This window comes from Sphaerodactylus townsendi, linkage group LG06 (assembly GCF_021028975.2).
Source record: "Sphaerodactylus townsendi isolate TG3544 linkage group LG06, MPM_Stown_v2.3, whole genome shotgun sequence".
In the NCBI taxonomy this organism is placed as follows: domain Eukaryota; kingdom Metazoa; phylum Chordata; class Lepidosauria; order Squamata; family Sphaerodactylidae; genus Sphaerodactylus; species Sphaerodactylus townsendi.
This window is the reverse complement of record NC_059430.1, coordinates 2,878,373-2,902,691: the sequence shown is the minus strand read 5'-3', so window position 1 is coordinate 2,902,691 and position 24,319 is coordinate 2,878,373. Positions and strand designations below refer to the sequence as shown.

Sequence of the window (24,319 nt, the reverse complement as noted above, 5' to 3'; positions counted from 1 at the left end):
GGCGTAAATAAGGCCAAAACCGCGTGGCAAAATCACCCATTAGTAACCCCCTCTTGGCACACACTAATAATTAGTAACCTACTCTCGGGAACCTGTGAGAATCTGCTGGATCCCACCTCTGGCTAGAATTCATCGAGAGGTTGGACAACTCTGGCCCAGAGAAGCAGGTCAGCTTAAACTGGGAATATCTGGGGAGTCTTTGCTATTGTTGCCAACTACATTGGCCAAGCTCAGCCCCTTCGCTCACTTTTGCACAGGAAAGGTTCAAGCAGGGCTTCCCAAGGGACGGCTTAGCCAGTGCAAGGAGACAGGGCCTGAGCAGAGGCGTACCGCTCAGGGGACATCTGGGTCAACAGTCCCGGGCTGCGGCCATTTAGTCATGTGGAGGCTGCAAAATCGCCCCCACACCCCTTCTCTCCCCCCCCCCCCGATGCACCAGATAATCTGGTGCAAAAAAAATTGTTTGGTCATGGTAGGAGAGGGCAGCCGCCCATACGGAGGGTGGGGGGAACTCAGATTTTTGCACTGGGCTACATTTTTCCTAGATACGCCTCTGGGTCTGAGCCAGTCAAGGCGCTCAGCTCCCTTCTGCCTTCAGGGCTCAGGAGGTTGTGACCCTCCTGCCAGGTCCACGATGCTGGAGACCAGATTGGAACTGCACGCCCTGCGATGGGAGGGGGGATTCCCCATCACCCTGTGACATCAGGGCTTCTCCTGGGTGTGGCAAATACCCTCCGGCCCCCAGGAGAGTGAAGGAATAGTTTCAGCCTGATTGTTTTTGAGATCTCCATCAGTGTCCCAGTGTCCCAGTGTCCTCCGAGCAGCCCCCAGGAGAGGGCAAGAGAGGCTCTGCCCCTAGGAGCTTCCAGTTTGGCCCGTCACAGGGCAGAACAGAAGCAACGGGGTCCTCTCTGAAAAGCCAACCAGAGTTTAAACGTCCCCCAACTTGGTTAAGCGAAAGAGCCAGAGGTAGATTGCAGGAGGGCGGAGGAGAGAGTCAGGTGGGGTGAGAGCCAGACGGACAGCGGCAGCAGGACGGTCTGGAGGTGCACTGGGGGGAGCAGCAGGGCTCCAGGGAGGGGTCCTTGCCCCGCCCCATCTCGCTCTCCCCAAACTTCATCTGCTGGTCGAAAGTGGCTTTCCGCAGCCGCATCTCCTTGACGACAGCCAGGACTTCGGGCCTGAGCTGAGCTTCATCGAGAAGGTTGTAATTCTCAGCCGGATCCGATTCCAGGTCGTAGAGCAGCGGAGGGTCATGAAACACCAAGGGGGTCAGCCCGTAGCAGTCGTGGTCAGGCGTGGTGCCACTATGGAACGCACCTGGAGAGAGACACAGAGAGGCAGTTGCACCCCAGGGCTGGCATGGTGGGAAGGGTCCCAATCCCTACGCAACCCAGCAGAGGTCCCAATCCCTAAGCAACCCAGAAGGTCCCAATCCTTACACAACCCAGAAGGTCCCAATCCCTACACAACCCAGCAGAGGTCCCAATCCCTACACAACCCAGAAGGTCCCAATCCCTACGCAACCCAGAAGGTCCCAATCCCTACGCAACCCAGCCGAGGTCCCAATCCCTATGCAACCCAGAAGGTCCCAATCCCTACGCAACCCAGGTGAGGTCCCAATCCCTACGCAACCCCGAAGGTCCCAATCCCTACACAACCCAGCAACCCGGCAGAGGTGGGAAGGGTCCCAATCCCAACGCAACCCAGCTGCGGAGGAGCCCTTGAGCTCACCTTGCGTGTAGAAGTGCGCTTTGTATTTGCCATAGCGGACTGCAAAGACACCGAGCTGCGAGTTGGGAGCTGGCGGATAATAGAACATGGTCTTGCGGGGGCTCTGTTGGTAGAAGCAGAGAGGGAAATTGGGGGGGGGGAATCACAGAAGAGGCACCATAGGAAGCAATGGGGGTAGCAAGCAGCAAACTGTAGCAGCCCCAATCCCTTTTGACACACACTTGGCTCTTCCTTTGTGCCACCTCCTGGTCCCCTTGTGACACGTCCCGTAAAGGGCTCCTGAATGCAGCTGCTGGAACTGCGTGCCCTGCCCTTCCGCCCCCAAATCTTAGACAGAGGAAAGCCTCCGTCCAGAACTGTGAAGCCATGAGGGAAAGGGGCTTTTTTTCCACCAGAAAAAAAATGAAAGTTTGGTGGAAAGCAAAAATATATCCAATTTCTGCTTCCCTATCAAACCTAACCTGTTTTAGAAGAAGAAGAAGAGTTTGGATTTATATCCCCCCTTTCTCTCCGGCAGGAGACTCAAAGGGGTTTACAATCTCCTTGCCCTTCCCCCTCACAACAAGCACTCTGTGAGGTAGGTGGGGCTGAGAGAGCTCCGAGAAGCTGTGACTAGCCCACTGGCGTAATGCCCATTGGGCAAGGTGGGCAGCTTCCCAGGGCATCACCTTGTGGGGGGCATCAAAATGCTGGGTTCGTTTTGGGGTATTTTAGTGGTTTTCCATTTGTTGCCTACAGGGGGGCGCAGTTTTTAGGCTAGCGGCACCAAAATTTCAGCGTATCATCAGGAGGCTGTCCTTATGCTATTCCCCAAGTTTGGTGAGGTTTGGTTCAGGGAGTCCAAAGTTACGGACTCCCAAAGGGGGTGCCCCTATCCCCCATGGTTTCCAATGGGAGCTAATAGGAGATGGGGGCTACAGTTTTGAGGGTCCATAACTTTGGCCCCCCCTGAACCAAACTGCACCAATCTTGGGGGTATCATTAGGGCAGTCTCCTGATGAGACCCTGAAAGTTTTGCGACTGTGCCTTCAGAAATGTGCCCCCCCCCCAGCCTGCAACCCCCATTGACAGCAATGCAGAAAACTCAATGCAGAACAAAGATTCTTGGGCAAATTTCTAGGATGTTCCTGCAGGGGATGCATTTTTGGATGTATCGGCATCAAAATTTCAGGGTATCATCTGGAGATGATGGCACCCCCCAAGTTTGGTGCAGTTTGGTTCAGGGGGTCCAAAATTATGGACCCTCAATGGGTAGCCCCCATAACTTTGGACCCCCTGAACCAAACTGCACCAAAATCTGAATTCCCCAGATGAGCCTCCACAGCTCAGGCGGCAGAGATGAGAATCAAACCAGGTTCCTCCAGATTAGATACACGAGCTCTTAACCTCCTACGCCACTGCTGCTCCTTTTATTCATTTAACAACATAAAATGCACAAATTGTTTGTGTATTGTTGAAGGCTTTCATGGCTGGATTCAACTGGTTGTTGTGGGTTATCCGGGCTGTGTGGCCGTGGTCTGGTAGATCTTGTTCCTAATGTTTTGCAGGCGAAACTTTAGGAACAAGATCTACCAGATCACGGCCACACAGCCTGGAAAACCCACAACCAATAAAATGCACAGTTTATATCTTAGGTAACATATTAAATGTTACTATTTGACACATTTAGGCCATTTCAAAGTGCAAACAGTTTCATTTTCTTTGAGAAAAAATTGCAAGTGTGCTCAATATTTGAGAAACTGTTGCATCTTATGCCATGGCAGCACATAAATTTTTACATTTTTGCTATCTGAAAAGAAGGGAAAATAAACGTTGAAGGCAGCAAAGAAATTCTATATTAAGCAAAAAGAAATGTATTATTCGGACAGAAACACTTCCATTCAACTGTAAGAAGTATAACCATCAGCATTTCGGGATATTAAGTTTAACTTTCTCACGCTGAGAATACTGAACTCTTGAGAAAGTTCTCAGATGTTGTCATGCCGTCCACTGGGAAAAAATGAAATGCTTTTTAACACAATGTTTTTCGCGCTCAGAAAAACAAAATATTTCATAGGATTTTTAAAAAAATTGCTTCTCCCAAATTTCCCTACTTTGCCACTGGGGAAAAATGGAGAAAAGGTCCCCACATTTTTCATCCCCCCCCCCCCTTGACCTTCACACCCCTGTCTCCCTCCTCACACAAAGCATTTGCTTTATTCTCACTTTTACCCTCCGCTGGCAGGGTTGCAAAATTTGTAAGATAAGCAAATGTTCAGCCCCTGCTGTTGCCAACATGGATAGGAAAGAGAGGGATGGCTTCACCAGTTGAATTTCAGCCTTAGAACATAAGAACTAGCCTGCTGGATCAGACCAGAGTCCATCTAGTCCAGCTCTCTGCTACTCGCAGTGGCCCAACAGGTGCCTTTGGGAGCTCACGTGCAGCAGGTGAAAGCAACGGCCTTCTGCTGCTGCGGCTGCTCCCGAGCACCTGGTCTGCTAAGGCATTTGCAACCTCAGATCAAGGAGGATCAAGATTGGTAGCCATAGATCAGTGATGGTGAACCTTTTCGAGACCGAGTGCCCAAATTGCAACACAAAACCCACTTATTAATCGCAAAGTGCCAACACGGCAATTTAACCTGAATACTGAGGTTTTTGTTTAGAAAAAACAGTTGGCTCCAAAACGCACGTTACTTGGGAGTAAGCTGGTGAAGCAAACGCGCAATGCTTCGAACGGGTGAATCACGACCCTAGGAGGGTTTATTCAGCAGCAAGCCCCATTGCCAGCAACCGAGCTTACTCCCAGGTAAAGGATCGTGCCCAGGCTAGCCTAGATGTGTGTGTGTGTGGGGGGGTGATTTTCCACCCCCCACATGATGAACTCAGTGCATGTGTGCCCACAGAAAGGGCTCTGAGTGCCACCTCTGGCACCCGTGCCATAGGTTCGCCACCACTGCCATAGATCGACTTCTCCTCCATAAATCTGTCCAAGCCCCTTTTAAAGCTATCCAGGTGAGTGGCCATCACCACCTCCTGTGGCAGCATATTCCAAACACCAACCACACGTTGTGTGAAGAAGTGTTTCCTGTTATTAGTCCTCATTCTTCCCCCCAGCATTTTCAATGGATGCCCCCTGGTTCTAGTATTGTGAGGAAGAGAGAAAAATTTCTCTCTGTTGACATTTTCTACCCCAGGCATAATTTTATAGACTTCAATCATATCCCCCCTCAGACGTCTCCTCTCCATTCCCTCCCCCCACCCTCCAAGACTCTTATCTCCCTCCTTGCTGTTGGTCAACGCAAAACTTTCCGCACCAACCTCCACCTGTATTTTGGAAGCGGTCTGAGACGGACAAGCACCCCAGACGTGGAACGGGGCCTTCAGAGACAGCAACCAGGAGGGACGGAGCCCTCCCTCCTATTGCCCGGGAGAGTCCCCTGCCGCCCTCCCTGCAAGACGCTGGTCAGGACGATCTCTCCAAAGCTCACCGTCCCGCTTCCAAAGAGGATGGGGCTGAGGTCGAAGCCATCCAAGGTGACGTTGGGGAGGGGAGCCCCCGCCAGGGCTGCCAGGGTGGGCAGGAGGTCCAAGGTGCTGGCCAGCTCATGGGTCACCCCTAGGCCAAGACAGAAGGGAAAAGGAAGAAGAAGAAGAGTTTGGATTTATATCCCCCCCCTTTCTCTCCTGCAGGAGACTCAGGCGGCAGAGCTGGGAATCAAACCCGGTTCCTCCAGATTAGATACACGAGCTCTTAACCTCCTACGCCACTGCTGCTCCAGAGGGAAGAAGTGGGCCAGCAGGCATTCACTCCAGGCTAGCCCCATCGGACCCCCACCCTCATCATAAACAAAGGAACAAGCGAGGGTCCAGTCATATGGATCCCATTTACTATCAACCAGGGCTCTCCCACCCCCAAGACCCTTTGTCCTCCCGAGAAAGAAAAAGAAGTCTGGATGTATATCCCCCCTTTCTCTCCTGTAAGGAGTCTCAAGGGGGCTGACAAGCTCCTTTCCCTTCCTCTCCCCACAACAGACACCCAGTGTGGTAGGTGGGGCTGAGAGAGCTCCGAGAAGCTGTGACTAGCCCAAGGTCACCCGGCAGGCCTCATGCGCTGAAGCAGACACACAAACACCAGATTAGAATCCACCGCTTGTGTGGAGGAGTGGGGAATCAAACCTGGTTTTCAAATGTGGAGCAGTGTGGAATCAAACCCAGTTCTCCAGGTTAGAGTCCACCTGATCTTAACCACTACACCACATTGGCTCTTGTGCAATTTGTGTCAGGGTGAGGTGCCGCTGCCCATAGGACAGACCTATCGGATCCAACCCCAAGTTTCTACCTTCCACAGAACCTAGAGCAGGCAGGCAGAGAGGTCCTGCTTGAGGGCTCTTGGGAAATTGTGGCCAAGAGTGGCCAGACGTACCTGGAGCAACACGACCTGGCCAGTAGGCCAGGGCAGGTTCCCTCACGCCACCCTCGTAGGTCGTTCCTTTGCCACACTTGAGGAGGCCCGAACTGCCCCCGCGGGACATGCGCATGGTCTCTGGGCTGGACATAAAAGCAGAGGCAGAGAAGGTTGGCTTCCTTTTTTTTGCAAGCAACGCAGTAGTTCTCAATCTCACTCCACCCGTGTCTGAACTCTGCCTGCTCCAAATTCAACCTTTTAGTTGGGGAAGAAGAAGAAGAAGAAGAAGAAGAAGAAGAAGAAGAAGAAGAAGAAGAAGAAGAAGAAGAAGAAGAAGAAGAAGAAGAAGAAGAAGAAGAAGAAGAGGAAGAGGAAGAGGAAGAAGAGGAGGAGGAGGAGCTTGGATTTATATCCCCCTTTCTCTCCTGTAGGAGACTCAAAGGGGCTGACAATCTCCTTGCCCTTCCCCCCTCACAACAAACACCCTGAGAAGCTGGGACTCACAACAAACACTCCGAGAAGCTGGGACTAGCCCAAGGTCACCCAGCTGGCGTGTGGGGGAGTGCACAAGCTAATCTGAATTCCCCAGATAAGCCTCCGCAGCTCAGGCGGCAGAGCTGGGAATCAAACCCGGTTCCTCCAGATTAGACACACGAGCTCTTAACCTCCTACACCACTGCTGCTCCTGGGAGAGCTCACAGGAAGCCAATAAAGGGGGAGATCTTTACCTCCCTGGTCCTCGTTCAGGCCATGACAGGCTCTTGCTCCCCAGAGACAAGTGGGCCTGCCCTCCTGTGCCTGACCACCCCAAGGGCAATGCAGGAAGTATCTTCATTCTTCTGGGCCCCCCTTCTTTCCCCAGTCCTGCATGCAGGAAGAAGGCGGGCAATACCTCCTCCCTGGCTCACTCACCCGTTGTCAGACGTGAAGAAGACCAGGGTGCTGTCGTATACCCCGCTGTCCTGCAGCGCTTGCAAGAGATGCCCCACGGAGCTGTCCAGCTCCAAGAGGGCATCTCCAAAGGGCCCCCGGGGGGTCTGCCCCGTGTATTCCTGGCTCGCAAACTGGGGGTAGTGGGAGTGCTGGGGAGGAGAGGACAAGTTAGCAGTCATGTAGGAGGACCTCCCCCACCCCATGCCCTGGTTTCTTTGCCCCTCCCCTCTGCCTCGGATCAGGAGAGGCCCGGAACTCACGTGGGAGGCATAGTAGAGGAAGAAGGGCTGGTTGCGGCGGCCACAGGAAGCGATGAAGTCTTCAGCAAAAGTGACGTAGCGTGCTCCCAGGTCAGGGAAGGAGACGGGCTGCTCCACGACGCTGAGGTTCCAAAACAGGGGGGCGAGCACCACATCTTGGTCGCAGGTACCAAAGCACGGCGTGTTGGGGGGGAAGCAGGTCAGGTTCTGGCAGGGCCCCTGCAACGGAAGAGGGGAGAGGGGGGCAGGCTGCTGAAAGCCCATACGCCGCTCGCTTGGAGCTACACGACACACCCTCTGTCCCCTCCTGTAGGCCTGGTCTACCACTTGAGAGCCGGTGCGATATAGTGGTTGAGAGCAGGCGCACTCCAATCTGGAGAACTGGGTTTGATCCCCCTGCTCTGCCACTTGAGCTGTGCAGGTTTATCTGGTGAACCAGATTAGCTTGTGCGCTCCAACACATGCCAGCTGGGTGATCTTGGGCTAGTCATAGTTCTTTGAAGCTCTCTCAACCCCACCTATCTCACGGGGGTGGGGGTTGTTGTGGGTGGGGGCGGGAAAGGTGGGAAAGTGCGTCTGAGCCCTCTGGGGATAGGGTGGTATATTAAATCTAATAATAAATAAATTAAATAAATAAATAAAGGTGGTTGTAAGCCCCTTTGAGTCTCCTTTCAGGAGAGAAAGGGGGGATATAAATCCAACTCTTCTTCTTCCTTCTTCCTCTTCTCTTCAGCAGTGGCGTAGGAGGTTAAGAGCTCGTGTATCTAATCTGGAGGAACCGGGTTTGATTCCCAGCTCTGCCACTTGAGCTGTGGAGGCTGATCTGGGGAATTCAGATTAGCCTGTGCACTCCCACACACACCAGCTGGGTGACCTTGGGCTAGTCACAGCTTCTCGGAGCTCTCTCAGCCCCACCTACCTCACAGGGTGTTTGTTGTGAGGCGGGAAAGGCAAGGAGAAGGTAAGCCCCTTTGAGTCTCCTGCAGGAGAGAAAGGGGGATATAAATCCAAACTCTTCTTCTTCTCTTCTACTTCAGGGAGAGGAAGAGGTGCCAAGCCAGGTGAGAAAGGATAGAACTGCACACACCTCAGAAGAGGTGGGCACCTGGGAGCTGGGCATCTTCTTCCATACCTGGCTGCCTGGGAGTTAAAATCACAAGTCGAGGCCCTCTAGAACATCCCATCAACCAAAGGAGGTCACTGGGTGGGTACAGGAGAGAGGGCCTTTTCAGTGGCAGCCCCACAATTACAGGACCACTTCCCAAGGCGGGGGGGGGGGGGGGCTGGACCCCACATTTTTTATCTCCAGGTGGCAGCGGAAGAGCATTTACTTGGATTGGAGAAATTTAGTTTTTATTGATTTGCAGTCCTTATAGGAGTTTTTAGATTGTGGCCTTTTATCTGTTTTCTAACTGTCAAAAGCTTTCATGGCTGGAATCACCTAACTCCGTGGTGGCGAACCTTTGGCACTCCAGATGTTCATGGACTACAATTCCCATCAGCCCCTGCCAGCATGGCCAATTGGCCATGCTGGCAGGGGCTGATGGGAATTGTAGTCCATGAACATCTGGAGTGCCAAAGGTTCGCCACCACTGTCTAACTGTTGTGGGTTTCCAGACCACAGCCACACAGTCTGGAAAAACCCACAACCACCTGTCTTACAATGGCTGTCTTTAATTAATAATTAATAATTAATTGCATTTCTAGGCTGCTCTTCCCCTTGCAGGCTCAGGGTGGCCTACAACATATCAAAGTACAGTTTAAACCATTGAATCATAAAAAACATTTCCAATTTAGGCCAAAGTCGTAACTAAAAAACTAGTAAACCCAGATGGCAATAATATGTTTTACAACACACTAGCATAGCATAGCGGTTAACAGCACTGAACTCTAATCTGGAGAACTGGGTTTGCTTCCCCACTCCTCCACCTGAGCAGCGGGCTCTTATCAGGTGAACTGGATTTGTTTCCCCACTCCTACACATGAATCCTGCTGGGTGACCTTGGGACAGCCCCAGTTCTCTCCGGACTCTCTCAGCCCCACCTGCCTCACCAGGTGTCTGTTGTGGGGAAAGGAAGGGAACAGAGTGCTGTGTGGTTTCCGGGCTGTATGGCCGTGTTCTAGCAGCATTCTCTCCTGACGTTTCGCCTGCATCTGTGGCTGGCATCTTCAGAGGATCTGATGGTAGGAATGGAAAGCAAGTGGAGTATATATACTGTGAGGTCAAAAGGTGAGGCCCTCTGAATAGAGTAGCCTGGTATGTGAGTCACAAGGAAGTCTGTAGCCTGGGAGTAACAATGAAGATAGCAAGGTCAATAGGTGAATGCATCTGAATAGAAGTATCCTGGTCTTTGTTTCCTTGGTTGCTATTGTCTATAGTTGTCCTGTGTTTGTGTGGAGCTGATTAGTCACTGTCTTGATTAGTCACTGTCTTTTGACCTCACAGTATATATACTCCACTTGCTTTCCATTCCTACTATCAGATCCTCTGAAGATGCCAGCCACAGATGCAGGCAAAACGTCAGGAGAGAATGCTGCTAGAACACGGCCATACAGCCCGGAAACCACACTGCACCCCAGTGATTCCAGCCGTGAAAGCCTTCGACAGAAGGGAACGGAGTTTGTAAGCCACCTTGAGTCTCCTTACAGGACAGAAAGGAGGGATATAAATCCAAACTTCTACTACTCCCCTCCTCCTCCTCCTCCTTTTCCTCCTCCTCCTCTTTCAATAAATAGTCCTAACCCAGCTAAAACCCTACTGAGGGGTCAGAGAAGGAGGAGGCCCGTAACTGCCTCGACCACAGGTCTGGTGGAACGGCTCCATCTTGCAAGCCCTCTTTACCTATTTATAGTGTCAACTGCCTTCAGTTCTGCAAGGGAGAAAGGTGAGAATACACGCTTCAAATAAAAAAAATAAACTCAGTGGGGGCAAAGCTTCCGTCATCCTCACGGTCGCTGTGGTCCAGGTCGGAACCGTCAGCGCTGTCAGAATAGCAGCTGGGTTTGCCCTCCGAGGGGCCGCTCACGAGCACGCTTCCCAGCAACCCACCAAGCTCACCTGCCCTGAACTATCCTGCTCCACAGAGCACCCCCACCCCCTTCTTCACAGCTCACCTGGTCATGTGAGTAAGGCACCCCCAGGTAGTGGTCAAATCCCTGGTGGGTGGGCAGGAAGGTTCCGTTGGGCCCAATGCCCAAATGCCACTTGCCCACCATGGCGGTGGCATAGCCCCGGGTCTTCAGCACTTCCGCCACGGTCACCTCGGACAACGGGAGGCCTCCTCGTGAGCCAGGGTAAAAGACGCCGGGGTAGATGCCAGAGCGCGTCTGGTAGCGCCCCGTCAGCAGGCCTGCCCTGTAGGTGCCAGAACAGGTAGGTCAGAGAAAATGTATTCCCAAGAGAATTCCAGAGAAAATGTATACCCATCTTGATCCTCCTTGATGTGAGATTGCAAAGGCCTTAGCAGACCAGGTGCTCAGGAGCAGCAGCAGCAGAAGGCCATTGCTTTCACCTCCTGCACGTGAGCTCCCAAAGGCACCTGGTGGGCCACTGCGAGGAACAGAGTGCTGGACTAGATGGACTCTGGTCTGATCCAGCAGGCTAGTTCTTATGTTCTTAAAGGGGGCAACAGATAGGCTGCCCAGACTCCGGGCCGGGGGCAGAGAGACCAGCTGCCTCCCCCCTCCCCCGTGTGCATTTCTTCCCCCACTCTGTGCAGAGAGTCCTGGTCAGCACAGGCTGGGGAGGGGTGGCTAAGAAACTCCCCCCCCCCCCTCAATGTGTGTGCAACATAACTGGGTCAGGCAGCCAGAACGAAACGCTGCTGCACCTCACCAACGATTTAATTTGTGTATATGTGCAAAAACCATTCATCAACAAAGACATACAAAAGTGAACATAAGAACATAAGAACAAGCCAGCTGGATCAGACCAGAGTCCATCTAGTCCAGCTCTCTGCTACTCGCAGTGGCCCACCAGGTGCCTTTGGGAGCTCACAGGCAGGAGGTGAAAGCAATGGCCTTCTGCTGCTGCTGCTCCCGAACACCTGGTCTGCTAAGGCATTTGCAATCTCAGATCAAGGAGGATCAAGATTGGTAGCCAGAGATTGACTTCTCCTCCATCAACCTGTCCAAGCCCCTTTTAAAGCTATCCAGGTTAGTGGCCATCACCACCTCCTGTAGCAGCATATTCCAAACACCAATCACACGTTGCGTGAAGAAGTGTTTCCTTATAGTTCATAGTCTGCATATATAAAATGTCACACACTAGTGTATGAAATATTTATTTATTTATTCATTCATTCATTAATTCATTCATTCATTGTTTAATCTTATATGCCGCCCTATCCCCGGAGGGCTCTGGGCGGTGCACAACAAAATCAAATCACAATACAACTGAACACAAACAAGATGAAATAATTAAACGTCCATACAAATAAATCACCAATCCCTTTTTAAAAACAACAAATGTCGACAACTTATTGTTCCCGATTCATATTTAGCATTTGTTACGCTTCCCCTTTGAGAAGATCAGAGTCCGTTCCTTCAGGTCTACAGGCGGACAGAGTGGATATAGAGACTCAATACAACATGCAGATTCTATCAAGGTATTAAGCGTACAAATGGGAACATTCTGATGTATAGATGTTTACGTAGGTTTGTTAATGTTGCATAGCATTGTTGTCTGGCACTTTAGCTTCTGCGTGCCTTTGTTGATGAATGGTTTTTGCACATATACAGAAATTAACTAGCTGAGAGGCAGAGTACAACGCGTTCCATTTCTAATTACCTGAGGTGGGGTGCCTGCCAGGGCCCAGGGCTGCCAGGAGAGCCGATTGCTGCCAACTTTGCCACTTTCTTGCTTGGGCTCTGCCAGCCATGCCCCCCAGCTACATGCCCTGCCCAGCACTGCCAGGAAAAGGGTAGCTGGGAGAAGCATACGCAGGATGGTGGCTGGGGGAGGGGAGGATGGGGGGGAGGCAGTGAAGTTATGAGCAGAGGAGAGGGGTGCTGAGGACCCCCTCTCCAGGGCCTCCTGAAACATCCCCACAAGCAGGCTTCAAGTGAATAACAGTCAGACAGATATAATTATCTGGAGCAGCAGTGGCGTGGGAGGTTAAGAGCTCATGTATCTAATCTGGAGGAACCGGGTTTCATTCCCAGCTCTGCCGCCTGAGCTGCGGAGGCTTATCTGGGGAATTCAGATTAGCCTGGGCACTCCCACACACACCAGCTGGGTGACCTTGGGCTAGTCCCAGCTTCTCGGAGCTCTCTCAGCCCCACCTACCTCACAGGGTGTTTGTTGTGAGGGGGGAAGGGCAAGGTTATTGTCAGCCCCTTTGAGTCTCCTGCAGGAGAGAAAGGGGGGATATAAATCCAAACTCTTCTTCTTCTACTACTACCTTACAAAACGTAAAACATTTAAAATACTGTGTTTCCCTGAAAATAAGACAGTGTCTTATATTAATTTTTGCTCCCAAAGATGCGCTATGTCTTATTTTCACGGGATGTCTTATATTTCTGTGTTCTGTTCGTCGGGCATGCTTCCAAACAAAAACTTTGCTACATCTTACTTTCGGGGGATGCCTTATATTTCGCACTTCAGCAAAACCTCTACTACGTCTTATTTTCCGGGGATGTCTTATATTTGGGGAAACAGGGTATCTGTTGAAACACATTTACGGCATTCCATTAATAGGGTGGGACCTTGGGCAGAGCGACTAGCTGGTCTTCTGAGCTTAACAAGACTGCTGCTAAAGTTGAATGTCTCCCCCCCAATTTGTATGGCCTCTCTCCAACAAGGCATCTTCCACGTTGAATAATCACAGCTCTTCTCACACACCATGCTCTTAGGTGGCTTCTCTCCTGTCAATCAATCCATCAATCACAACCTTTATTGGCATAAAGGAAAAAAAAACTTATATTCATTCAGGGCACAGCTCGAAGATAAATCGTAGTAACTTAGCAACCACTTCCAAGATGAGCTCGTCATCATTATCTAACAAGTAGACTATTTTTTGATGATCAGATAAATCAGGTCTGTTCGCTGACGGCAAATTCTGCCAACTGGTTCTGACAGTTGTATAAAAAGGGCAGTATAACAACCTGTAGTGAACAGTTTCCCGACACTTCATGGCACACGCCCATGCCCTTTTAGCAAGAGGGATTTTTTTTAACACTGTCCGTGATAAAATTGCAGAAGGAAGGGAATTATGTCTGGGAGGACAAAGGGCCCTGCGATGTTTAGGAAGATTTATAGGTACGTGGCTGCCCAGAATGTTTCGAAAGGAATTTCGAGAGGTGAAGGCAAACAAGATCTGGCGGCTTCCCTAGTTAGGTTCTGAAACTCTTGACCTAGTCGTCTTTGTTTTAGGACTCAGAAGATTTCTTTGGGAGGCAGCATAGCTGGGGACTGCAAAGAGAAGCCCTTTTGTTCTGCTAGATCAATGACAGCAAACCTTTTTGAGACCAAGTGCCCAAATTGCAACTCAAAACCCACTTATTGATCGCAAAGTGCCAACACGGCAATGTAACCTGAATGCTGAGGTTTTAATTCAGAAAAAACGGTTGGCTCCGAGCCATGCGTTACTTGGGAGTAAGCTTGGTGGTAGTCGGTGGCTTTGTTTTGAAGCAACCGTGCAACTCTTCCAATGGGTGAATCACAACCCTAGGAGGGTTTACTCAGAAGCAAGCCCCATTGCCAGCAACCGAGCTTACTCCCAGGTAAAGGATTGCACTTTAGTTCTTCACATGAAAATCAGTGGGGTTGAACAGCGCTTAACAGGGTTACCTACACTGCTTCTCCAAAACTAGGTCTTAGGTTTAATGCTAATAATTGAGCCCAGCGGCTCAGGCCAGCCTACATGTGTGTCTGTGGGGAGATGACTCTGTTTGCGTGTGCCCACAGAGAGGGCTCTGAGTGCCACCTCTGGCACCCATGCCATAGGTTCGCCACCACTGTGCTAGATAGAGCCCACCACCCTGCAGGAGTGAAACTCAGCCAGGGCCTGGTCGGCAAAGCTGGTAGCCTCAGAATTACAGCAAAGACAGGTCCAAAGCTTAACCTCTGGTCACTAAAAGGTGCCGTCTGGTTTCTGGGCAGAGAACTGAGCCTGGAACACACTGAGGCCACCCCGGAAACTTAGAACAAAAACTCGCCTAGAACTGGACTCGCTCAACAGTCCTGAAGGAACTCGTTTGTGCTTGTTTGTGCGATGAAAGGTTGGATCTGCTAATAAAACCTGGGCACCTGCCTAGTCCTGGAGCTCAGCTGTTGCCCCCAGCCCAGAAGGGGAGGAGGGCAGGATATAAACCTTCAGAGGTAAATGCCTAAATAAATTCAAATGTGAGGCTGGTGCTCGCCTGCAACGGCCCTGGAGAAAAGTCTAGGGAGGTTCCTGGGGCCTCAGTCCGACCACCTTCCCCGGGGACCCCTGAAGGCCAGCTGGAGGCCAGAAGAGCCTGGAGAGAGCTGAGAAGTCAGGGAGATTCTGCCATGCGCGCTTCAGGATACAGCATGCGCTGCCGATGGGTGCAATCCTGGCACACTTGGGAGTAAGTACCACTGAACGTCATGGGACTTCTGAGCAGACTTCATAGGCTTATGCATGCATATATACTTATATTTATACTTGTATCTATTACACTTATTATACTTAGTTTTTACTGTTCCTATCGCTGCTTTTAAAGGTTTTTAGCTATCTTATGACTATATTATGTTTATATGTTGTGCACCACCTAGAGCCCCTTGGGGATAGGGCGGTATAAAAGTCTAAAGCCGTGGTGGCGAACCTTTGGCACTCCAGATGTTATGGTCTACAATTCCCATCAGCCCCTGCCAGCCTGGCCAATTGATGGGAATTGTAGTCCATAACATCTGGAGTGCCAAAGTTCACCACCACTGGTCTAAAGAATAAATAAATAAAATATAATGTATGTGGCTATAAGCAGGTGGTCCCTGCCACAGCAATGGATGGTGAATGAAGCCAACTGCACCTGACAAGAAAATGTTCAGAAATTAGGGAAGGGAAGGGGGAAATCTTTAGCAGCAAGAACCTTCCCATCTGCACGGCAAGAGGCAATCTGGGCCGGTCGCTCAGTGTTGTTGGCAGTGAGGTTCTTCATCCTACATCAGTGGTGGCAAACCTATGGCACGGGTGCCAGAGGTGGCACTCAGAGCCCTCTCTGTGGGCACGCGCAAATAGAGTTGCCCCCCTGGGGCCTGGGCCACTGGGCTTGATTATTACCATTTAACCTAAGACCTAGTTTTGGGGAAGCAGTGTAGGCAACCCTGTTAAGCGCTGTTCAACCCCACTGATTTTCATGCGAAGAACTAAAGCGTGAGTAAGCTCGGTTGCTGACAATGGGGCTTGCTTCTGAGTAAACCCTCCTAGGGTTGTGATTCACCCGTTGGAAGTGTTGCACAGTTGCTTCAAAACAAAGCCACTGACTACCACCAAGCTCACTCCTGAGTAATGCACGCCTCAGAGCCAACCGTTTTTTTCTAAACTAAAACCTCAGTATTTGGGTTAAATTGCCGTGTTGGCACTTTGCGATCAATAAGTGGGTTTTGGGTTGCAATTTGGGCACTCGGTCTTGAAAAGGCTTGCCACCACTGTCCTACATCATCCCAGCAACAAAATTGTGCTTGGAATGAGAACTTTCAAAATATGCACAAAGTGTCGCCGGGCCCTTTCTCTTGCCAGATGTAATGCACTTCCTTCCGCAATTTCATCATGGACGTTTCAAAAAATCCCTCTTGCTGAAAGGGCATGAGTGTGTTGTGCCGTGAAGCGTAGAGGAATTGTTATTCAGTTTCATAGCCAGGTACAAAATACAAGGCAGAATTTTTTGCTCAGTTGAAGCAAGCGGAAGTTTTAGTGCTCGGAGAAGGCAGTTGGAGCCCTTTTCTTGCGACTTCTAAGGACAGTTTGTGCCAACTGTGATATTTATTTCCTCTTGCGCAAAGCAGGCTCTTCCGGTTTGTGTATGGAAGTGTGACAAAACACACCTTTGAAGTGCGCTGAATCACTCACAGGTTCCTAACCACTGAGCCCTTCGGGGATAGGGCGGTATATTAAATTCAATAAATAATAATAAATAATATTCCCTCCCTTTTGTACCTAAATCACCCCATGCTGACGTTTCCCCTCCCTGTGTTCCTTTTGGTTGCTGCGATAGGTCATCTGGTGCAAATTTCAGAAGAGATTAAGATCTAGGCAAGGCTGCGTAAAGAAGAATGCCCAATTGTGCCATGAAGACAATACAAAGTTGTGTGTTGCAGACTGTGCGATCAATGTTTAGAACCGGGATCTGCAACCTGGCAGCTCTCCAGATGTTCATGGACTACAAATCCCATCAGCCCCTGTCAGCATGGCCAATTCGGGAAGAACCAGGGAATGGGTTTCATAGGGGCGCTGCAAATACATAACATAAGAAGAGCCCTACTGGATCAGTGGCAGCTCAGACCCTCTGCAAGTCCAACATTATAAGAGCATAAGAACAAGCCTGCTGGATCGGACCAGAGTCCATCTAGTCCAGCTCTCTGCTACTTGCAGTGGCCCACCAGGTGCCTTTGGGAGCTCACCTGCAGGAGGTGAAAGCAATGGCCTTAAGAACATAAGAACTAGCCTGCTGGATCAGACCAGAGTCCATCTAGTCCAGCTCTCTGCTACTTGCAGTGGCCCACCAGGGGCCTTTGGGAGCTCACCTGCAGGAGGTGAAAGCAATGGCCTTAAGAAGAAAAGAACACGCCAGCTGGATCAGACCAGAGTCCATCTAGTCCAGCTCTCTGCTACTTGCAGTGGCCCACCAGGGGCCTTTGGGAGCTCACCTGCAGGAGGTGAAAGCAATGGCCTTAAGAAGAAAAGAACACGCCAGCTGGATCAGACCAGAGTCCATCTAGTCCAGCTCTCTGCTACTTGCAGTGGCCCACCAGGTGCCTTTGGGAGCTCACCTGCAGGAGGTGAAAGCAATGGCCTTAAGAACATAAGAACTAGCCTGCTGGATCAGACCAGAGTCCATCTAGTCCAGCTCTCTGCTACTTGCAGTGGCCCACCAGGTGCCTTTGGGAGCTCACCTGCAGGAGGTGAAAGCAAGGGACTTCTGCTGTTGCTGTTCCTGAGCACCTGGTCATGATATAGAAGCTCTTCCCCTGATGTTGCTAGTAGCCTCTGATAGATCTATCTTCCATGAATCTAATCCCCTTTCAAGCCTGTGGCCATCACTACATTCTCCGCCAGCAGATTTTACAGGTGGACTGCCTTTGAACATGGAGGTTCCCTTTATTCACTAGGCCATGCTGGCAGGGGCTGATGGGATTTGTAGTCCATGAACATCTGGAGAGCCACAGGTGGCAGACCCCTGGTTTGGAATGATGTGCATTGAGCTGCCCGGAGTCTGGGCTCAGGGGGGCGGGGTATTAAATCTAATAAAATGAATAAAGTAGAAAGAAGGCGGCCTACCGGGAGGGGCTGCAGACGGGGCTGCTGCTGTAGAAGCTGGTGAAGCGCAGGCCCCCCGCTGCCATCTTGTCCAAGGCGGGGGTGACGGAGGTGGGGTGCCCGTAGCTGGCCAGGTCCCCGAAGCCCAAGTCGTCAGCAAAGATGAGCACCACGTTGGGGGGCGGGGGGGCCGCAGCCAGCAGGGCCAGGCCCCCCAGCAGCCAGGCACGGAGCCCCACGCCAGGCATGGCCACGGCACGGCCCGCCGCCTGTGCCCTCCTCGTGCCCGGGAGCAGATCGGCGGCTCGCTGGGAGGGGGGCACGCCGGCCGCGGGCACTGGAGGGGGCGTGGCCACAGCAGGTGAGGAGGGGCCACGGGGGACCCGGCCCTGCAAGGCGAGGCCAGGCTGGCCCCCCTTCCCGCTGGCCCACGCCGTGCGCCCCAGGGGCTCAGCCCAGCCTCCCCCTCGCCCAGCTTGCCCGCCGGCCGGCCGGTCCTTCTGACCGCTCCGGGGCCCCCCCGGCCGCCGCCCCCCCCCCCCCCAGCGCCCGAAGCACGACGGGACTTGTGGTCCGGCCGGTCTCCCCGAGGGGCGGGGCAGGGGGCGGGGCGAAAAGGGGCGGGCCCCGCCCCCAAGTCCGGCCGCCCCCGCGGGACGCGCCGCTGTGAGGCCGCCCGAGCCTCGTTCCCGCCCGGCTGCCTTCGGAGACCGCCGCTGGTCTCGTGCCCTGCTGCCCGCCCCCGCCCCCCCCCTCCTCCGGCCTCTGCGCTGGACAGCCTCCCAGGGACGCGGCGGCGGCGGCGGCGGCAGCCTCGGGGGCGCGCTTTCCCCCGCCTTTTCAGAGGAGCCCCTCGAGTGGCTGCGCGGAACAGGAGGCGAGTGGGGGTCGCTGCCCCGCGGCCTTCCTCTCCGGGGAGGAGGAGCCCGAGGGCGCCTCTGAAAGGCCCGGCGTCGGAGGGGCAGGAGGGGAAGCCGGCCGCAAAGCGGGGGTCTCCAGGGCTGGGGGCGCCCGCCCTCCCCCAAATGCAGAGGCGGGGAAGGGGAGTCCAGTGCGTCACACCCCCCCCCGCAACTGACCGTGAGGCGGCCGCTCTGCTGCCCTGGAGGCAACCTCAGCCTTTTGTTTCCGGCCCGGCTCGCGGCCCCTTCCGCAGGCGCAAAATCCCTGGCGTCATGCCCATTGGGCAAGGTGGGCAGCTGCCCGGGGCGTCACCTTGTGGGGGGCATCAAAATGCTGGGTTCGTTTTGGGGTATTTTTAGTGTTTTTCCATTTTTGGCCTGCAGGGTGCGCAGTTTTTAGGCTAGCGGCACCAGAATTTCAGCGTATCATCAGGAGACTGTCCTTATGCTACCCGCCAGGTTCGGTGAGGTTTGGTTCAGGGAGTCCAAAGTTATGGACTCCCAAAGGGGGTGCCCCTATCCCCCATTGTTTCCAATGGGAGCTAATAGGAGATGGGGGCTACAGTTTTGAAGGTCCATAACTTTGGCCCTCAGGAACCAAACTGCACCAAACTTGGGGGGTATCATTAGGGCAGTCTCCTGATGAGACCCTGAAAGTTTTGAGACTGTGCCTTCAGAAAGGTCCCCCTCCCAGCCTGCAACCCCCATTGATAGCAATGTAGAAAACTCAATGCAGAACAAAGATTCTTGGTCAAATTTCTGGGATGTTCCTGCAGGGGGAGCATTTTTGGATGTATCGGCACCAAAATTTCAGGGTATCATCTGGAGACTGTCATGATGGCACCCCCAATGTTTGGTGCAGTTTGGTTCAGGGGGTCCAAAGTTATGGACCCTCAAAAGGGTAGCCCCATCTCCTATTAGCTCCCATTGGAAACAATGGGGGATGGGGCACCCCCTTTGGGAGTCCATAACTTTGGACTCCTTGAACCAAACCTCACCAAACCTGGGGAGTAGCATAAGGACAGTCTCCTGATGATATGCTGAAATTTGGTGCTGATACGTCTAAAAACCTCACCCCCGTTAGGCACCAATGTCCTGGTGCAAAAAAAAAAATTTGGTCGTGGTGGAGTGGCCGCCCATGGGGGAGGGCATCCAACTCAGGTTTTGCCCAGGGCTACAGTTTGCCCAGGGCTGCCTCGTTACGCCCCTGCGCAAAATAATGCGTTTTCAAACCACTTTCACAACTGCCTGCACGTTGTCATTCCGCACAGCTTCAAAGAGCACTGAAAGCAGTTTGAAAGGGCCTTATTCTGCATTTTCGGAGCAGGAGCCCCACCTGACGTCACCCACTTCCCCAAAACACCCGGAGAGCTCCTGAAACAGGTGTCGGCAAGAGCCCGCCCCGCCCCGCCCCACGAGGCTCAGTGGCCTTCTTCCAGCTGAGGGTCTTCCTCCCCCAGCAGCCCTGGCTTGCCCTCCCCGCACTAGGCGTTTCCTAGCCCCCTGGTGTTTCCGGGTCGCCCACTGCAGAGGCCAAGGGTCCAGTCCAGCTGACTAGCAAGACCACTCAGCCGGCCGGGGGCTTCCTTTCCAACCTGGCAAAAGGGACCCAGAGATGCCGAGGGAGCGAGAAGGCCCCCTCCCTTGTGGGGCTGCAACTGGTGGCGGTGACCCCTCCAAGCAAGCCAGGGGCTTACAAAAGCAGGGGGGGGGGACGTTCATAGCAAGGTTCAGTCAGGCCACCCCCACGCAGCCCCAGCATTGAATCCATTGGGCGGGGGGGGGGGCAGCTTTGCCAGCTGAGGGCCAGAGACCTGGGCCTGCACAGAGATGCTCGGAAGACTGGTCATCAGGGAAGGAAGAGGCAGGGACAGGGACGTAGGTATAGATTTTTTTATGGGGGGGATTCGGGGGTGGGGCCACACCCCCACCCACCCTTAGGGCATGGCCACGCCTCCCCAAGCCCCGCCCCTGGCCTAGCACTTATAAAAGCAGCTCTCTGAGGCCAGGGAGGGCAGAGGCATAGAGGGAAAATGGGGCACGGTGCAAAATCTGGGCTCCCCTGCCCCCCCCTGCAGCCACTGTGATGCTGGAATCCACCCCCAAACAGCATCACTTTCAATGGTATTTAAACTAGAGAGCCCAAATTGTCCTGTTAAATCCACCTTAAAGGGAGAATCTGGGGTCCCCAGTTAAACAACATTGAAAGTGATGCTGTTTTGGGGTGGATTATCCTCTACCCTGAAACAGCATCACTTTCAATATGGTGTAGTGGTTAAGGGCAGGTTCATTCTAATCTGGAGGATTGATTCCCTGCTCTGCCGCTTGAGCTATGGAGGCTTCTCTGGGGAATTCAGATTAGCCTGTGCACTCCCACACACGCCAGCTGGGTGACCTTGGGCTAGTCACAGCTTTCCGGAGCGCTCTCAGCCCCGCCCACCTCACAGGGTGTTTGTTGTGAGGGGGGAAGGGCAAGGAGATTGTCAGCCCCTTTGAGTCTCCTGCAGGAGAGAAAGGGGGGATATAAATCCCAACTCTTCTTCTTCTTCTAAACTGAGGACCTCAGATTCTCCCTTTAAATCCATGCCGAAGGGGGTAGATTTAAAAGGAGAATCTGGGGAAATCTGGGGTGCAATTGTTAAGCTAGCAGCACCAAACTTTCAGGGTATCTTTAGGAGCCTCTCCTAATGATAACACCCAGGTTTGGTGAAGTTTGGTTAAGGGGGTCCAAAGTTATGGACCCTCAAATGTGTAGCCCCATCTTCTATTAGCTCCCATTGGAAACAATGGGGGATGGGACACCTCCTTTGAGAGTCCATAGCTTTGGACTCCCTGGACCAAACTTCACCAAACATGGGTGTTATCAGTAAGAGACTATCCTGATGATACCTCCCAGGTTTGGTGAAGTTTGGTTCAGGGGGTCCAAAGTTATGGACCCTCAAAGGTGTAGCCCCTATCTTTTAGCTCCCATTGAAAACAATGGAGGATGGGTACCCCCTTTTGGAGTTCATACCTTTGGACCCCCTGAACCAAACCTCATCAAATTTGGGTACTATCGTCAGGAGAGTCTCCCAACAAATCCCTGAAATTTTGGTGTTGCTAGCCTAAAAACTGCGCCCCCTGCAGGCCTAAAACCAAAAAACCACTAAAAATACAAAAAACACACAAATGGGGGCGGAGCTTAGGACATGCAATGCGGGGTTGAACCCAAGAACCCCTGCCTTACCTACATCCTTGGGGGGAGGTATGGCCAGGCATTCTTGGGGGTCACAGAAAGCAAGACACGCCCTTGCCTCCTCCCCACCCCTTGTGTCTGCCTGACTTCCCTCCTTGCCACAAAGACTGCTCTGATCGGGCAGCTCTTGTTCGAAAGCCTGCCTCGCCCCCGCAGCACAAAGAGTGCCGGCTAGCATTTCCGAGAGTGGGCACTGTGCCCAGCCGGCAGGGGGAAGGGGGGATACCGGGCCAGAAAAGGCCCCCCAGCGACAGCCAGTGCTGGGAAGGGCGGTCCAGACACTTAATTACAGGCCTGTTTCGTTTGTACTCAATTAACAGGATGGAGCCGATGCTTTCAATAGCGGCCTCCGCAGGCCTGGCTCTTCAAGTGGCAGCAGGCTGGGGTGGGGGGGGAGAGCCTGCCAGACTTCAGCGGGCTCCGATCTTCAGCCTGGGGGCTGGGGGGGCACAATGCATTGAACAGAGCACAGCTTCTCTGGTGAGTTCTGCAAAAAAATGACAGAAATCAGCCCAGTGGCCCAGAGCTGAAGTTATCTGTGTTCCCAGCAAGTGTCCCCCACCCCCAAAAAATGTGTGGCTGTTGCTGCTGACTTTGATGGCTCTTTTATTCTTTGTGTAAGGACTAAACAAATTCATCACGAGAAGAAAAGACAAGAGCCACCGGAAACGACAATAACGCTGTGAAAAGTTGAAGGCAGCGGGGAAAAATAGGAAGACCCAACATGAAATGGATTGACTCAGTCTACGAAATCACAGTCCCAAGAGAGCAAGGCTGTTAACAAAAGGATTTTGCAGGGGCGGGGGTGGGTGGTTGGGGACACATTAATTCAATGATCCACAGGGTTGCCTTAAGCCAGGAGCTACTTGACGGCACATAACACACACACCACACTCGTGGAGATCACAGGTCCACCAGCAACTATTGGCTACATAGCTAAATGGAACTTCCATGTACAGTGGCAATATAACTCTGAATGCCAGTTGTTGTGAGGGGTTGTGGTAGGGCAGTGGTGGCGAACCTATGGCACGGGTGCCAGAGGTGGCACTCAGAGCCCTCTCTGTGGGTACGTGCAAACTGAGTCCCCCCCCCCCACCCCCGTCTAGGCTGGCCTGGGCCACTGGGCTCGATTATTAGCATTAAACCTAAGACCTAGTTTTGGGGGAGCAGTGTAGGAAACCCTGTTAAACACTGTTAAACCCCACTGGTTTTCATTCGAAGAACTAAAGCGTGATCCTTTACGTGGGAGTAAGCTTAGTTGCTGGCAATGGGGCTTGCTTCTGAGTAAACCCTCCTAGGGTTGTGATTCACCCATTGGAAGAGTTACACGGTTTCTTCAAAGCAAAGCCACCGACTACCACCAAGCTTACTCCTGAGTAACGCACGCCCCGGAGCCAACCATTTTTTCTAAACAAAAACCTCAGTATTCAGGTTAAATTGCCGTGTTGGCACTTTGCGATAAATAAGTGGGTTTTGGGTTGCAATTTGGGCACTTGGTCTCGAAAAGGTTCGCCATCGCTGTCCTAGGACATAGTTAGCAACAGCAACAAGCTCTGTATTCTCTTCTTGGTCAAAAGAGGAAAACCATTACAAAGCAGCTCAAATGTTGCCAACTTAAGGGGTGCAATGTGCTTCTGTCTGAATGCCATCAAGTCGCTTCTGACTGACGCGACCCTAGGAATCCGTGACCTCCAAAGGATCCTCTCGCTAACAGCCTTGCCAAGGTCTTCCAAACTGAGGGCCTCCTTTATAGAGTCGTCCCATCTCATGTTGGGGCGTCCTTCACCTTCTCCTGGCCCGATTGTCTTCCCCAGTGACTCTTGTCTTCTTATTAGGGAGAAAAGTAGTCCCAATGAGGGTCTACAGGAAGGCGGGGGGTGCAGGAGATCCAGGGCCAATTCTCTCAGCCAAGGGTGTCCAACTCTGGCACCTCAGATGTTCATGGACTAAGATTCCCATCAGCCCCTGCCAATTGGCCATGCTGGCAGGGGATGATGGGAATCGTAGACTATCGACATCTGGGGTGCCAGAGTTGGACTATCTTGCTCTAAGGCACAGGTGCCAAACGCGCGGCCCTCCAGATGCTATGGACTACAGTTCCCATCATCCCCTGCCAGCATCATGCTGGCAGGGGGTGATGGGAACTGTAGTCCATAACATATGGAGGGCCGTGAGTTTGACACCTGTGCTCTAAGCTAAGGCAAGGCAAGCCAGGAGTTGGCCCGGCTGTCAGATGTCAGCAGGACGGGGGGCTCTGGGAAATCCTGGGCTGCGCTGCAGCTGGGAAGTCCAGGCCGAGTCCACCGTGGCCATACCACAGGTACCTGAGAGGCATCACACCTGAGCCAGCCCTGGAAAGATCACAGGATGCCCCCAGTCCTGTGGCCTACATTGGGTAGGACTTGCCAAAAATGTTTCACCCTGAA

The 24,319-nt window shown here is 52.6% G+C and overlaps 1 protein-coding gene across 1 annotated transcript; it reads right to left on the bottom strand.

Annotated features, from left to right (window-relative positions):
- Positions 1-18,886, bottom strand: ARSA (arylsulfatase A). The gene is made up of 8 exons (XM_048500803.1): positions 17,778-18,886; positions 10,429-10,669; positions 7,315-7,533; positions 7,034-7,203; positions 6,140-6,264; positions 5,205-5,332; positions 1,735-1,837; positions 1-1,320 (listed from the first exon to the last, which is right to left on the bottom strand). Exons 1-8 carry the CDS (start codon positions 18,002-18,004, stop codon positions 998-1,000), a joined length of 1,536 nt encoding a protein of 511 aa, XP_048356760.1. The 5' UTR covers positions 18,005-18,886; the 3' UTR covers positions 1-997.
- Positions 18,887-24,319: the final 5,433 nt, after the last annotated feature.

What these genes read in the sequence shown, in the direction of transcription:
- ARSA (XM_048500803.1), bottom strand. Translation starts at nt 18,004, where the DNA reads ATGCCTGGCGTGGGGCTCCGTGCCTGGCTGCTGGGGGGCCTGGCCCTG. An exon ending in TCCTCTTTGGAAGCGGGACG is followed by an intron (nt 1,838 to 5,204) that starts GTGAGCTTTGGA and finishes TTCTACCAACAG; the next exon opens with AGCCCCCGCAAGACCATGTT. An exon ending in AGCGCACTTCTACACGCAAG is followed by an intron (nt 1,321 to 1,734) that starts GTGAGCTCAAGG and finishes GTCTCTCTCCAG; the next exon opens with GTGCGTTCCATAGTGGCACC.